Genomic DNA, 14,810 nt, shown 5'->3' on the forward strand with positions numbered 1-14,810 from the left:
GGCTGCGCGTGCTTTGAATCCCCACGTGCATTTATGCCAATCGAAATTTTTTTTAAGGAATTTTAACAAAAAATTCCTGGTACTATTTATTTTAATGAAAAATCATATTTTTACACTAAAAAGTCAATCTTAGTGCTATTCATTTACCCTTTATTTTATCCTTATGGTTAAAATTCAAAGTTTTCAAGCCTTTTTCATTAGTTTTTTTTTATTTTTTTTTAGTCAATAAAAATAAATTTCATTAAGAGAGAAATCTAGTACAAGGTAAGGACATCTCAAAAAGAGAGTCCAGAGAAGCCAAGCAAAAGCTCAACTCCATACAAGAAAACCCAGAAAAGCCTAGACATGAAAATGTAAAGCAGCCACCTCCACCAAAACAGCACCACCGCCACCGTAGATCCATCACCATCACCTAGAAGAGAGGCCGAAGAACCTAATGGATGAACCGAAAATAGGGGTAGGCAAGCTACCCGCGTTGAGAGCGCTCCCATAATCCTACTAAATAGTGCAAAATGCACTTTAAATGCTACGAGTCACCAAAGTGCACCTCCAAAGGATAGCCTAGGAAGAGACACCTAATGAAACGAGCAGTAAGGGTAGATGGTTGTAAATTCACATTGAGGAGAGATATTTGGAGAGGAGCAAGGTATAGAAGTCAGATCTAAGATAAACCCAGGGACAACTGAGACCAAGCTCAGAGTGACATGAGATACAAAATACTCTGAGAGAAAAAAGCTGAAAGCTAAATGCATAAAAAGTAAATCCAAATCACCAACCATGGTGGTTTGGAGAAGAGAAAAACTGGATGAAGTAGAGCAAGGATGGGGGAATGGGGAGGTAAGGGGAAAACGGAGGGAAAGAAGGGAAGATATGAAGGTGATAGAAGGTTGAAGAAAATGGAAGACAGAGGAGGGTGAAAAAAAAGGGAGAAAAGGAGGAATCAGAGGGTAGAAGAAAGGGGAAAAGGGAGGAGGGCAAGGAGGGATGGGCATTGGGTTGCCGCCGACCCCAAGCCGGAGCAAGGAGTCAACGACGGAGAAGGTTTCAAAAGTTAAGGAGGGGCACGAAGTCATTGGCTGAGCATATGCTAATCAGAATTGGACGACTGCCTTCGAGCCTGCAAGACCCATCTCATTTATCAACAAATAACGATAATAGACAAGATTCGAGACATAAAGATAAATGTAACAAGAAAAATGTTAAGGGGATTCTCATGGAAGTCAAACTCTTTATGAATTCTCTGCAGCCTTTTGTTTTTTACATTATAATGTTAGTAAGGAAATTTACGTTAAATTATAAAGTGTTAGAGAGTCCGTAGAGAGTTCCATTTTTGAAAGAGACCGCTTAGCATTTCTCAAATAATAAAGAAATAACCAATTAAACAAAACTTGAGAAATTGTAAGAGACTTTTTCAAAATGGGACTCTTCATGGATTCTCTGTCACCTCATGTTTTTGTCACAATATTTTATAATGTTGGCACATAATTGACGTAAAATTGTGAGGCGACAAAAAGTGCTTAAAAAGTTCAACTTTTAAGAGAATATCCTTAGCATTTCTCAAAAAACTTATGCAAGTAATAAAGAGTTAATACTACTTGGAAAAAAAATTAAGAGTTAATACTACTCTTAAGGGTGCCTTGACTTTCAAGTCTTTAGTTGAGTTTCAATTACTCAAGAAAACAAAACGAAAATAATATTATTTCGAAGTCAATGTTAACTCATTTTGTAGGTGCAGTAACGTTTATATCCGATAAATTAACGAATTTGTAGTTCAAGTAATTGAAAACGTTTATGCATTCAAAATTTTCTAATGTATTATTCGGTTCTTTTGTAAGTGCAATGAACATTGCGTTGTTTATTAAATTTCAGATTAATGGTCTTGGTTGGATTACAATATAAAATATATGGTTTAGTACATAGGACCATTAGCTGTTATCCATCATTCATTGAAGGCCATGTGACCCTGACTATTTAGGACATAGAGCACCAGAACGTAAACTAAACAATATACATTATTTATTGTAAGAAATAAACAAGTAAATGACCTTTAATTAATTATCAAATTAAATAGTTCATGTAGCTTAAGATAAATTGAATTGGGAGTTTTTGTAAAATACTATTGTGCCCTTGGCATGGTCTACAAATTACGGTGGCCTGTGAAGCACGTCTCAAATTGAGTTTGGGAGTTTTCGGACAATACCTCTTATAATCAGACGGGTGAGAGAAAATGGATCTAGAGCCTCTCTCAGTACTGGTAAGAGAAGTATATAACTAGATTAATAACTAATTGGTATTAGGACAATAACTAACGACATAAGCTCAATAGCGGAATTCTCTTAAAGATTGCTTCATCAATTAGCGACAAAAACCGCAACAATTAGAGAATGACTTAACCTACATTTAAGATGTTATCATTAAGTCAATTAAGTATTGTCACACGAGGAAATTAAACACATAATAATACGTGATCAGCTATATGTATTTAGAACCAATATAACATCGTGAGGAGATAAACCTTAGTAAGAGGAACTTGACCCAGTTGAAGGCCGCACTCACCAGAGATGGGGAGTCAAACCATTTACAGGATGAGTTGTGTCCATCCGGGGCTGGATAGTATCCAAATCCGAAAAAGCTCATAAGTTAAACCATCTAGTTGGTCAAGTTGCCATACCCAAACCCTTACGCAAGAGTCTAAGTAGATCGTAAGCGTAAATGAAGCAACCTTGAAGGACAATTAAGTCAAAGAAAAACAAAATCCTCAAAACCAGACAAGAAGTGATGGCATGTTCACAGTTACCATCAAAAAGAAGTGATGACATCTTATATTAATTTTTTTTATAGAAATAATAAGATAAAAAATAATATGTAAAAAGAAGGGATAGCGGGATGAGAATAAAAAGGGAAATAATCATACCCCCGAAAAGAGAGGGCATTTGCAAGACGAGAAATTTTTGGGTGTTCCGGGTACACCAAAAAATTTTGGTGTACCCTCACTCATAATGGTGGACCCTACCCTCACTTTTTTTTCAATAAAATAATAAAATCAAATTTTAATGAGTGTGGGTACACCAAAATTTTTTGGTGTACCCGGAACACCTAAAAATTTTCCTTGCAAGACAAGAAAAGTATAATCTAATGCAAATTGCATTAACAGACAAAAGTAATTGCAAATTTATTTTAATTAATTAAAATTGGAAATTATTTTTTTTGGTTGGGGGTTTTAAAGTAAGAAAAATTAATGAAAAAGACTTGAAAACTTTAAGTTTTAACGATAAGAACAAAATAAAAGGTAAAGTGAATAATACTAGAATTAGCTTTTGAATGTAAAAATATAAATTTTCGTTAAAATAAATAGTACCATATACTTTTCATTAAAACTCCGGTATTGATTTATTAAAAAGGGGTGGGATTGGTTATGAGGATGATAGGGAGGCCTGAGGCGCTTCTTGTTTATCTATGGCGGTGACTCTCTTACCCTTCTCTTTCACCAGCTACCTAACTTCTTCCCTTCACACTCCCAGTCTTTGACCGAGTCCCACCGAGTCCCACCGAGTCGAACCGGGTTGACTCTCTCTCTCTCTCTCTTTCTCTCAATCGGTATTGGTTTTGTAGACGGAAAGGTGGAAGATAAGGCTGCGTTTGCGTAGGTGAGTTTGTGAATGTTTGGTTGGTTGGTTTATTGAGAAAGGTGATTTATTTTTGTTGGTTTTAATCGAAAGTGTTTGATTGGTTTAGAGGAAGATGATGAATGGGAATAAGAATGGAGGCGGAGGGGGCGGAGGAGGCGGCGGAGGAGGAGGGGGGTTTGGCGGGATAGTGAGCGACTACATTCGGAGGCACCACAGGCACGACCTTAACGACCGTCAGTGTACATCTACTCTCGTCCGGCACATCAAAGCCCCTGTCCATCTTGTACATCTCTCTCTCTCTCTCTCTCTGTATGTGTGTGTGTGTGTGTGTGTGTGTGTGTGTATTTGATTAGTTTTGATCTGGGATTTGTCTATTGGAGATGTAAATATCATGCATGTCACAAATAGGTAGGTGGGTGTTCATGTTACTATTGGATTTGGAGTTTAATGTAGGAGTTGTGGCATCAGTTTGTGAAAATGGGGTTACCGGGATTCGACATTTCGGATTGTTTTTGCTCTATAAAGTTTTGTTCGTTTTCCTTAGGACATGTGTGATCGCATTTCTGGAGAGCATCTGAGCTTTAATCTGTGGAGTTTGTATTGGATTCCTTAATGTTTTTGCCTACATTGATGTGGTGTGTTGATCGATTAGATCATTGTAGCTCTTTACTCACGGTGTCTCTGCGTGTGTAGTTGTTAAGAAAATTGGGGAGAAATAGAAAAAAGAAAGGAAATTTTGATTGCTTTTCTGGGATTGTTTTTTGTTCAATTGTTCGATAGCTCAGAAATGTAATTACGGCTTTTTTTTTAAATGTTCGATTGTTTCTTATTCCTTGTTTCCAACAAAATGGAAGATTAAGGTGTGTTTGAGAGAGATTCTCAATGAGTATGAACAGTTATCCCTTTTTAGTAATGTGAATTGTTTTGTTTCTCTTCAGGTTTGGTCGTTGGTTAGACGATTTGATCAACCGCAAAAGTATAAGCCATTCGTCAGCAGGTGTGTGGTGCAGGGGAACCTTGAGATTGGAAGTCTCAGAGAAGTTGATGTTAAGTCTGGGCTTCCTGCCACTACAAGTACTGAAAGATTGGAACTTCTTGACGATGACGAGCATATTCTTAGCATTAAAATAATTGGTGGGGATCACAGACTTAGGGTATGAAGACCCTTTCCTTTTATAATTCAGCACATACTTCTCTTTTCCTTTTATTTCGTTGCACATTTCTCAGCATACAAGCTAAAAGGTTAACTAGTTCACAAGATTTTGATATGAAGTTCTGTGTTCACCGGAGTCTTTGCATATTAGTCTGAAGTTTTTGGGCCCATTGAACTTGATCACATCAAAATTTAATGGAAACAGTAAAAGATTTCCTGAAACAGGTTTCAGCTTTGGCTGCTTAAAATTTAAATTTACGGTGTTGATGGCATCGGTCTCTAAGTTTAATATTGGTACTTCATGGCATATATATGGTTGAATTTGGATGATCTTATTGACTTGAATCTGACTGATAATGTGAAATATATACGAACAATTACACATATATCAATCCTTAGGGTTAACCATAAAACTCTCATGCTATCTGCACTAAGCAGCAACGGGGCGCTGCCCTGTTGACTACAGTAGGCCTGTATACAAGCCTCTGAACCGAAAACTGATCCTCATATAATTTCTGGATCAGTGAGTGGATCTTGTGAACGAAAAATGTGGAGCCCTTGTTTTTTTGGTGGATCCGTTTGTTCTGCTATTATGCAACCAGCCTGTGTATACTTAACTTGTTCTTATTATTTTTTCCTCAGAACTACTCTTCAATCATCTCCCTCCATCCAGAGATCATTGACGGAAGACCGGGGACTCTGGTGATCGAGTCATTTGTAGTTGACATTCCTGAAGGGAACACCAAGGATGAAACCTGCTACTTTGTCGAAGCCTTGATCCAGTGCAATCTCAAATCACTTTCAGACGTCTCAGAGCGACTTGCGGTACAGGACCGAACTGAGCCAATTGATCGGCTCTGAAAATTGGAACCGATAACACATGGTGGAGGCGGGAGAGACTGCCATGGATGAAGCTTCCGAGGCTTTCGTAACTCGGAGGTTTGGGAGACGGACAGGCAGTTGTACACTTCCATTTCACACACACAAAACGCGCTCATATTTTTGCTTGCCTTGTTTTCCGTTGGTAGAAAATTAAATTGTTAAAACTTCCTGTTTGTAGGATCGTAAGAACCGCAGCTGTGGTAAAGGTTTCTGTAACCCTTTCGCGAATGAAAAGTACAGGAAGAAAGAAAGGGACTAGGTTGTGTGTGAATTTACGGGTTCTGTTTCGGTGATGCGATTTTGATCGTGTATACATGTGCCGAGAGACGGCGTCTGTCTGTACACTGCTTTTGGATGCTTTCAGCTTCTGCTTCTTGCTTTTCTTAACCTCTCTTGCTTCTCTTCTCTAACAATGGTACGAAGGTGGAAACCATTGCGGCGGTGGCAGCAGCAGCTTGTCGGAATCAGAACAATTCCTCCCGAATATGCTTACGTTTATGTTTGAAAAACCACCACCCAGAAAATTGTGTTATGATCGTATGAAACATGAAAAAACCAAGACAAACTCGAAAAACCGAAAACGAATAATCAAGATAAATTGAAATCTGGTTATGGATCTTTTTCCAATTGAGAACAACTTCAACTGGGAAATGTAATTTCTACTAGACTTAACAGCGAATTTCCTTAAGAGTCACGTCATTGCACATGACCACGGTGGTAGGGCGGAGGCGGCGGACCGCTCTGCATCATCACAGGGCCCATTTGAGTAGAAGATACAGGCATAGTTCCCGGTGGCATGTACGGTTGATTATGCATCTGAATGGGCATGGACGGAGGAACTGCCGGAACGGTTGGTCCCCACCCTGCAGAAGGCTGAGGCATGACAGCCTGATCAGTTGGAGCATATTGAGCCCCGTTGTATGGAGGCACCGCGGGACTCATCTGATGAACTGGCTGTTGTCCTAGAATTGACGGTTGTGCGGTCACAATTGGAATGGTAGGGATCGTATAGTCTCTGCTCCGGTCATTGTTCACCTGTAATCAGCATGGTAGGCGCAGAACATTAGGCGCAGCTTGTCCGCCGATCTCATGGCGAGGTTTAAAAACAAATATGAACACCAAAGAGAAGGGCAAATGACTAGTCCAGGAGAGAACTTGAGGGAGTATGTATATTTAGGTTACCTTTATGCTAAGATCGGTATGGCGTGAATATGAGATGTGGAGCTTGCAAAACCCTCCATCGTAAATGCAATGCCCTTCTAAGGCTTCCTTGGCAACAACAGCTGTCTGAACATCTGAAAGCCATAACACAATTAGCACCGTGTAAAATTAGCAGTTACTTCAACAGGAATTGTAAAAAGCAGCACCCGTGTACAACGGTAATAACAAAATAACATTCAACCAGCAAGGCTAAGGTGGTTCAATCAAAGTCAGTAAGCCCTAGGTTCAAGAATCAAACTCCGTAAGGCTTAGGTTCAACCATAGACATGTCAGCTGGCTGGTTCCCAATTAATCAGGTCAGACCAAACCCTTACTTTCCAGTTTTGAAAACCATGAAAGAGAGTAAGTAGAAAGGTACCTGGATACTGAATCAAAGCCTGAACCCCTCCGTTCTTATCAAACATGGCGATCTTTTGAATAGGCCCGAAAGCACAAAAGACCTAGTGGCAGGAAAAGGAAAATATCAGTTTCTGACTGAATCCACATGGTTAAAAAATAAAATCATATTTATAAATTAATCTGATATACCATGTGTAAAACGTCCAAGGTGACAGCATACTGCATGTTTTCGATGGATGCAAGAAGCACATTACTCTCCGATTCTAGCTTTTTCCCATCTAATCCCACAATTGGCTGTATTGATTAAACAGTGAACTCTATTAATAGCGGTACGATATAACATGCCCCAAGATACAAGTTTACACCACAATTTTGAACTAGTCTCAAGTATTTCCTAGAAAGAAGCACCAGCAGTCGAATTTAATTCTTCCTTTCCTCAATTTATAAATATGTACCAAAAACGCCTCGTAAATATATAAAACTTTTTTATGTGACATGCATGCCAAGGTTGCGAAATGGATACTCTATGAATAAGGGCCTTCGTACAGAAATGTATGCCTGCCTCATGATATAATCTAATAAGAAATTTTCCCCCTATCAATGCATTACCTGACCACTTCCATCTATGGCTGATGGAGCAACCGGAAGGGTAGGATTAGTGTAGTCCCTGAATCAGAAAAACGGTTAAAGTGAGAAAAGTGGCCACCAACATGAGATAAAGACAGTCCAAATAATAGAAAACATTTATTATTTTATAAATAATTACAAGAAAAGGAAACAATGTAGGAGGGTGCAACATAAAATTAGGTATTATTTCCAAGTAACAGGAAAAACAAAAGACAAACGTGAATACCTGCTTCGGTGACTTTGAAATTTCACACTCAAATCAGTGTGCCCAGAATATGTTATCCTGAGAGTACATGGTCCCACATACTCGGGGAGCAGATACCTGTACCAAATGAAACATGGCCAACACAAATTAGAAAGAATACAGGCAGAAATGAGCCATTATCGCCGAATATCATCTAAAAGCAACATTTATGACAACCAACTAATAGAGATTATAGCACTAGAACACGCCCAAAAGTTCAAAAATCTGTTTTCCGACATAACAGTTGTGCCCTACAGGGTGTCTAATAGCCAACAGGTAACTAGATCATATACGTGTGAACCATTTTAGAATCTCATACTTGATACCACGTAAAACAACTAACACAACTGTCACCTAGGGATGATTCTTGAATCCAGTGCAGTTTTGGCAGAAGTGGCAGTTTCTGCATCTGAAAATTGCACCAGCGCCTGAAAAGAAGAATACAAAATGAGATAGATAGAGAGGGAAATGGGAAGCCGGTTAGAAATTTAAAAGAAAATTAACTCGTATAGACCTGGAATCCCGCAGTCTTCTCAAATGTAGTTATCTTGTGCACAAACCCAAAAGCTGAAAATACCTGCATCACTAGAATAATATTCAGAAAAATATATATAGGGAAATACACTTTAAAACAAACTTTCAGGGATAAGCCCTTGAAAAATTATCGTCAATTAATAAATAACACACATTTCATTTTCAAGGTACTGTAAAACATCTAAGAAACAGATTATACTATCTTCAAAAACAGCTTAACATATGAACCATAAAAAATGAAAGCAACAAAATAACAGAAAAGATACAGGAAACTAAAGGATAATATATTAACTAAATCTTTTAATATGAATTCAACTAACACCAGGGCGCCCCACAATTGTATCGTGTTTAATGTGATGTATTCCCGCTCAATAAAATTATAGAAATCAAAATAAATTGATGAAAAATATTCCTAAAATATTCAATGAACACTTCCAATTGGGGGTGAAAAAATAAGATGATTAGAAACTTATTCATAATGTGGTAAGCAAATTTTTTTTCTCCCAACTTTAAAAAGCTTACAATTATTATTCTTTTCTTTATAGGCAAAACTTCTTTGATAGCCTACTAAAAAACAAAAGCGACATTAATTTTATTTTTAGGGAGTATTCTTAATCTTTCAACTAACATATTTGAAAATCATTATCCTATCTACAAAATATAACAGAACTTTGTAACTTAGGAATGGTCTACAGAACTATGGGGCCACGAAATTCCAGTTTGGTTAAGGAGAAGAAGAGCGATGTCATTAACCTTTTAATTGACGTCGTTAAGGCATATAGCCAGTTTTTGTATAACATGCTCCTAAATTTACACTTGGGGTGCAATTAAACATTTGAGACATACTATAACATAAAAGTGTGAGACAATCATGCTGACGAAACAAAGCAAAAGAAACAAATTCTACAAAAGGAGCATGTATAAATAAAAAAAAGGGGGATATGCACAGTGCACAAGAGAAGAAATGAAAGCATTCCACGCTATTAGAGTGGTAGGATTAGGATCATGAGGAGGAAGAGTAGGGAAGAAAGAGGCAGTGTTAAGAGAAGGAGAAAGGAGACAAACACTCATGTGCTCTTTCTCCCGATGCACTAAGCTGCCATTGAAGATTTTCTCTTGAAATGGGCCTGCTGATCCATTCACATTCATGTCAAACAAAAGCACCCCAGAACAAGAGGATTTACAACCCAAACACAATACCTTAATGCCAACATATTTGTACTGAAATGTTTACCTGTTTAACCATAACATGGAAGCAGGCAAAATTGCTTACCAGGTGTAAAATATCTATGCTGACAAGGCGTGCATCCGCACCTTCAATTGTTACCAACAGTACATTTCCTGCAACATCTGCGGCTGTTTTGTTGTTCACTATTTCTTGCCTATTGGAGTACTGTAGGTAAACAGTTTTCCCCCTTACTTGAGCGGGTTCTGAAGATGATGCATAATATGATATCATCGCAATGGCTTGATTTAAATCTGCCTAAAAAGTTCATGAAATATTAAAGGAAAATGTTAATCAGTCAAACTTATATTAAAAGCACAATGATCTACAACCAAAAACTGAAATTACACTCACAAATTCAATAAATGCCTGATTACGGTTTGCTCCAACATTGCACTTTGTGTTGACAACTTTACCAAATGGCTTTCCCAGTTCTATCAGTTCCTCCTCTGTACACTCCCAAGGCAAGTTCCTCAAATGAAGCACCTTAGATGGTGGCTGAGTGTACCGGAACTGTGGCTGACTGGACACAGAAGCCATTCTGTATACCAACCCGTCACCTACAAAACAACACCAGATAAATAATCAGTCCTTCTGACCACCACACGCAGGCGCATTTCACAATTAGATTCTCCGTCACAAGAAAATGAACTCATTACTCTTCATCTTAACTACACACAACGAAAAACAACACTTCATGCCACCTAACATTTTGCAAATTGGACATCTATTAGCTCACCAACGTTAAGTGATTACATCACAAGCTTAAGTGATGACATGGACAAACACCGAAACATGATTTCACTCTCACGTCATGGAGCTCTAGATTCCCCAAATCGACTCCTTTAGTCAAGTTAAACCCTTAATTTGATCGGGTAAAGGGGCCGATTTGGATATTCAGAGCTCCATAAATGACATGGGAGTGAAAACCCATTTCAATATTTGTCCACGTCATCACTTATCGCTGGTGACCTAACAGATGTCCAATTTTTAAAACATCAGGCAATTATTTGGAATGTTTTAAAAGGCTAGGTAGCTATCCGTACATGTACATATATGCATATGGGCAGTAACTATGCATGTAATAATGCGTATATTTGATTGTGAACGTTTGTAAATGCATATGCAAATCAAATTAACGAAATTTTCAGGACGAGAAAAACATCAATGTCCTCAAAATTCTACCTAGTTTATAACAATTCACAATATATCCAAACCATTAAACATGCAAAAAAAAAAATGCAAATGATAATTCTAATATCCTAATTAAGCTAGCAATAGCAAATACATGCGAGTAGCGAGGGAAAAATAAAAAAACGCAACAGCAAAATTTGAGACGAATGAAGCAAAACTAACAGATGGAAATTGCGAACAATCGAAAGGATTAAAGGAGGGAAATTGGGTACCTGAAGAATGCAACAGGAACTAGAACCTCGATGGATTGTCAGCAAAATTAGGGTTCTTCCACCTGCTTAAATTAGTACAGCAAAGTTTATGTTTTCAGGGGAAGAAAGATATATGCAGAAATTGAAATGTCGATATATAACCTCGAAGATTGAGAGTCGAAAAAATGAAAATGGGCTTCGAGCCCATTTCAATAAACGAAAATAATATTTTCGAACCCATTTGGTAATGTTTTTTCATTTCTAGAAAGTGTCTATACTATTTAAACCCCGTCGAAATTTTAAATAAAATCATATTTATTTCTTAAAAAACACAAGTGCTTCTTTCAAAAAGTATTCCTTAAAAACACTAATGCTACTTTCGAAAGTATTTTCAAGTACGAAACACTTTTGATGATATGAAAGGGCTTTATCTCCAAGTATTATTAAACAAGCGGAGTCCTAGGACACGTGCAAATATATGATATTTTCTTAATTGCTTGCTATAATGTAATGCAGACATATTACGTGCGTGTGAATAAATGAAATTAAAAAGACGTTGTAGAGTATTCTAGAAAATTATGAATCATATTATTAGTTTATGACCTAAATCGAACCGTTTTGATTGTGATGCAAGGTTGTTCACCCATACCTAATCCTTCGTATCCCGTTTCTTTTTATGGCAAGTAATTAAACATGAATAAATTTGAGTCATTCATATCGAAAATTCTATAGTGTTTTTAGAATATCTTATACTCTGAGAATTTTAATTATTAGATCTTGATCATTGCATCTTTGACTTAAAATCTAACGGCTAAAAATCACATAATACAAAACAACGTATATTATGACATTTGAGTTTTACTCGCAGCTGTGGCTTCCGGACACCGTTTCCTTGTATGCAGGCAACTTATGCTTCTCAAAATCCCTTTTGTTCTTCCTTAAACGCGAAATATAATACAATATCACTCACTCCGAGTGTACAAATGGCTGCCCCTTAATAAGTTGTTAGTGACTTTCTAATAGTGTCTTGATTCAGCTGTTGCAGCACACCATATTATATAGCTTTGATTTAATTAACCACAAGACCAATCAAGTTAATTTATTCAACTTGTCGGGCCAACAAGAACGTCTTTGTAAGGAGTAGGAGCTGGTTCTGCAGCTACGTTTGGATTTGGTTCTACATGATGTAAATGATGTTCATCATCGTGACGAACTGATGATCTCCTCCGTTGATCTTCGAGTATAAGCGGAACCTGGCCTTCCCTTTCGTGAACAAGCCTCTCCTGCGCGCCTCCCCGAAGTTTCTCGAGCCTCAGTCCATCAACCATTTGTTGCATCTTGAACACCTTCACCACATTTGCAAGTCCTCCAATCAGGAAGAAAAGGCTTCCTCCCATCCCCAGCCACACCCAATTCCTACCCTGCACATATTAGCCAATAAAATTAATTTTGTAAACAATTTATGATAATCACAATTATACGAACTTAATAAAGTTAAGGAGTAAGGACTAATGACCAGTAGCTGTAGGCCATGAAGGAACAATCCATGTTGCTCACGGCTGTTGAGAATTGCACCAACTGTGAACAAGACACTCCCAATCAGAAAAGGGATGTGGACACTTTGTTGCAGTATTTGGACATGCCCGTCTGCCCTCTCGTAGATTTGGCATGAATTGTGGATCGATCCGAGCAGCCACAAAACAGGACCAGCAATGAGCATGTTCTTCGCATGCCTCTCAAGCTTAGAGTATCCATATCCTTTCTCCGCCTAAATTTGGGACAATACGTAGCACTCACAAAGTCGCAAACAAATGAATACGTAGCACTCACAAAGTCACAAACAAATGAATACATTGCAATGTGCACAAGATATATCCAACATAATTAAGGGTCTGTCCATTGTAGATGAACAGGTACTCAATACGAACACTTGAAAATACGGCACTCATTAGATCATCATGCCCCCATTGAGTGGTAGATTTTGGCCCATTGAATGGTGTAGTCCACTCCAAGGGTCTATTGCACCATTCGAATGGTAATTTTTCACTATCCTAGGCTCATTTGTAGGTGTTCGTATTAAGCACGAATTTGTACAGAGGAAAAGGGCATGGTCAATATTGATTAGTTGGGTTTGTGTAAGGAAGTAAAATTTTCATTCCATCAATTAATAATCAATTAACAATCTTGTATACTATCTCGATTAGTGAAACACATATGGATCCTCTAGAAAATAGGGTTCTCTAACAATGATTTACGTAAGTATCATTTATTCAATTCAAATGTGTGATCAAATACCTGAATTAGGAGGAAAAGAATTCCCAGGAACGAAAGAACCGTTCCCAAAGCCTGAACCACCGGGACAGCAAACTCGACGAGGGCGAGCTGCAAATCGAACTCCATCAATGGCATCCGGTAATCGAACATGGCAAGATGTGCCACCAGATCATGCAAATTCACCACCAAAATTAAAGCCAAGGCTATTAGCATCAGGACTAGGCCTGACTTGGGTTCGTTCGACAGCTGAGCCACGAACCCGCCGAGCAGCACCGCAGTGGCAAACACGTAGAGCCCCGCGTTCATGTACTCGGCCCGGTTCCGGCTCAGCCGCGGGCCGTACATTCGGAATTCCCTTGCCGACGCCAGCTTCACCATTGTGCGACAATATATACTGAGAAAAACGAATGATGTTCTGTGTTTATTGTGAACTAATAAAGTTATGAAAAGGACTTTCCAGTTTTGTTCTTCCTTCTGGTTTTCTGGGTTGAGAGTGGGAGAATGAGTCAAGAGAACAACTGTTAACTCATCAGAATTGGAGTGGTACGTGGCTTCCTGCATGGAGGGCGCGTGTATTTGGGAGAGATTTTTCAATACGACCAGAACACAAGATGGTACATCACGTTTGGATTGTTACTCGTTGGCTAATGTTTGGATTTTGAATTTCAATGGAGAATTTTGGATTGTTACTCAAGTGTCATAACGTAAGTTTGTAAACATTCGGTACAATATTCCTTTGTGTTATAATTCCCTTCTCCAGTAGGACAGTGAATTATTGAAGATGGTACAATACATGCATGTGACCCAAACATAATGAAGAAGAACTATTCAAATGACGACCACCATTCGTACCAAGACTTCGAAGTGCCTATTTATGCAAAATGCAACAATATGATGATATGTAGGGCTAGTTTATTAATGAGTCAACGCTCAAGGGCCATGTTCGAATCTTTCTCCCATAGTTTAACATAGATTTCTTATTGTTTGTCAAACAAAAAAAAAAAAAAGAGGCTTTATCATGGATTACTATGATCCATTACAGGATATAACTTTCATGTCATGATTGCAATGCAAGTAAAGTTGAGCATTTAAATCAGAAACCAGTGAATCAGACCAAATAGAGCTCAACTAACCGAATCAAACCAAATGTTCTTGAATTAGTGCGGTTTGGTTCGGTGGATATGATCAATCTTATGCAAAATTGAATCGAACTAAACCGATTGTATAATTACTCTTTTATTTCAAGAAAAATAGGATTGAATCAAACCGTGTCTAACCCTACTTACAAGTCAGATCA

General features: G+C 38.1%; 1 protein-coding gene and 1 pseudogene across 2 annotated transcripts; one reads left to right on the top strand and one right to left on the bottom strand.

The window, feature by feature from the left end:
* The first annotated feature begins 3,440 nt into the window (after positions 1-3,440).
* Positions 3,441-6,051, top strand: LOC103948054 (abscisic acid receptor PYL8). Of its 2 annotated transcripts, XM_048565307.1 has the most exons (4): positions 3,442-3,647; positions 3,736-3,912; positions 4,568-4,783; positions 5,425-6,051. In XM_048565307.1, exons 2-4 carry the CDS (start codon positions 3,742-3,744, stop codon positions 5,641-5,643), a joined length of 606 nt encoding a protein of 201 aa, XP_048421264.1. In that variant the 5' UTR covers positions 3,442-3,647; positions 3,736-3,741; the 3' UTR covers positions 5,644-6,051. The 2 variants fall into 2 exon arrangements, with proteins under 2 accessions (XP_048421263.1, XP_048421264.1); XM_048565306.1 differs by having other exon boundaries at positions 3,441-3,912.
* Positions 6,052-6,236: 185 nt separating this feature from the next.
* Positions 6,237-13,906, bottom strand: LOC103948055 (annotated as a pseudogene).
* Positions 13,907-14,810: the final 904 nt, after the last annotated feature.

This window comes from the organism of the source record quoted next, unplaced genomic scaffold, assembly GCF_019419815.1.
Source record: "Pyrus x bretschneideri cultivar Hongxiangsu unplaced genomic scaffold, Pyrus_bretschneideri_v1 Contig4, whole genome shotgun sequence".
Lineage (NCBI taxonomy): Eukaryota > Viridiplantae > Streptophyta > Magnoliopsida > Rosales > Rosaceae > Pyrus > Pyrus x bretschneideri.

Excerpts from the sequence above, each read along its gene's own strand:
- LOC103948054 (XM_048565306.1), top strand. The coding sequence starts at position 3,742 with ATGATGAATGGGAATAAGAATGGAGGCGGAGGGGGCGGAGGAGGCGGC. Across the intron at positions 3,913-4,567 it reads TCAAAGCCCCTGTCCATCTT|GTTTGGTCGTTGGTTAGACG; the intron begins GTACATCTCTCT and ends GTTTCTCTTCAG. Across the intron at positions 4,784-5,424 it reads GTGGGGATCACAGACTTAGG|AACTACTCTTCAATCATCTC; the intron begins GTATGAAGACCC and ends TTTTTTCCTCAG.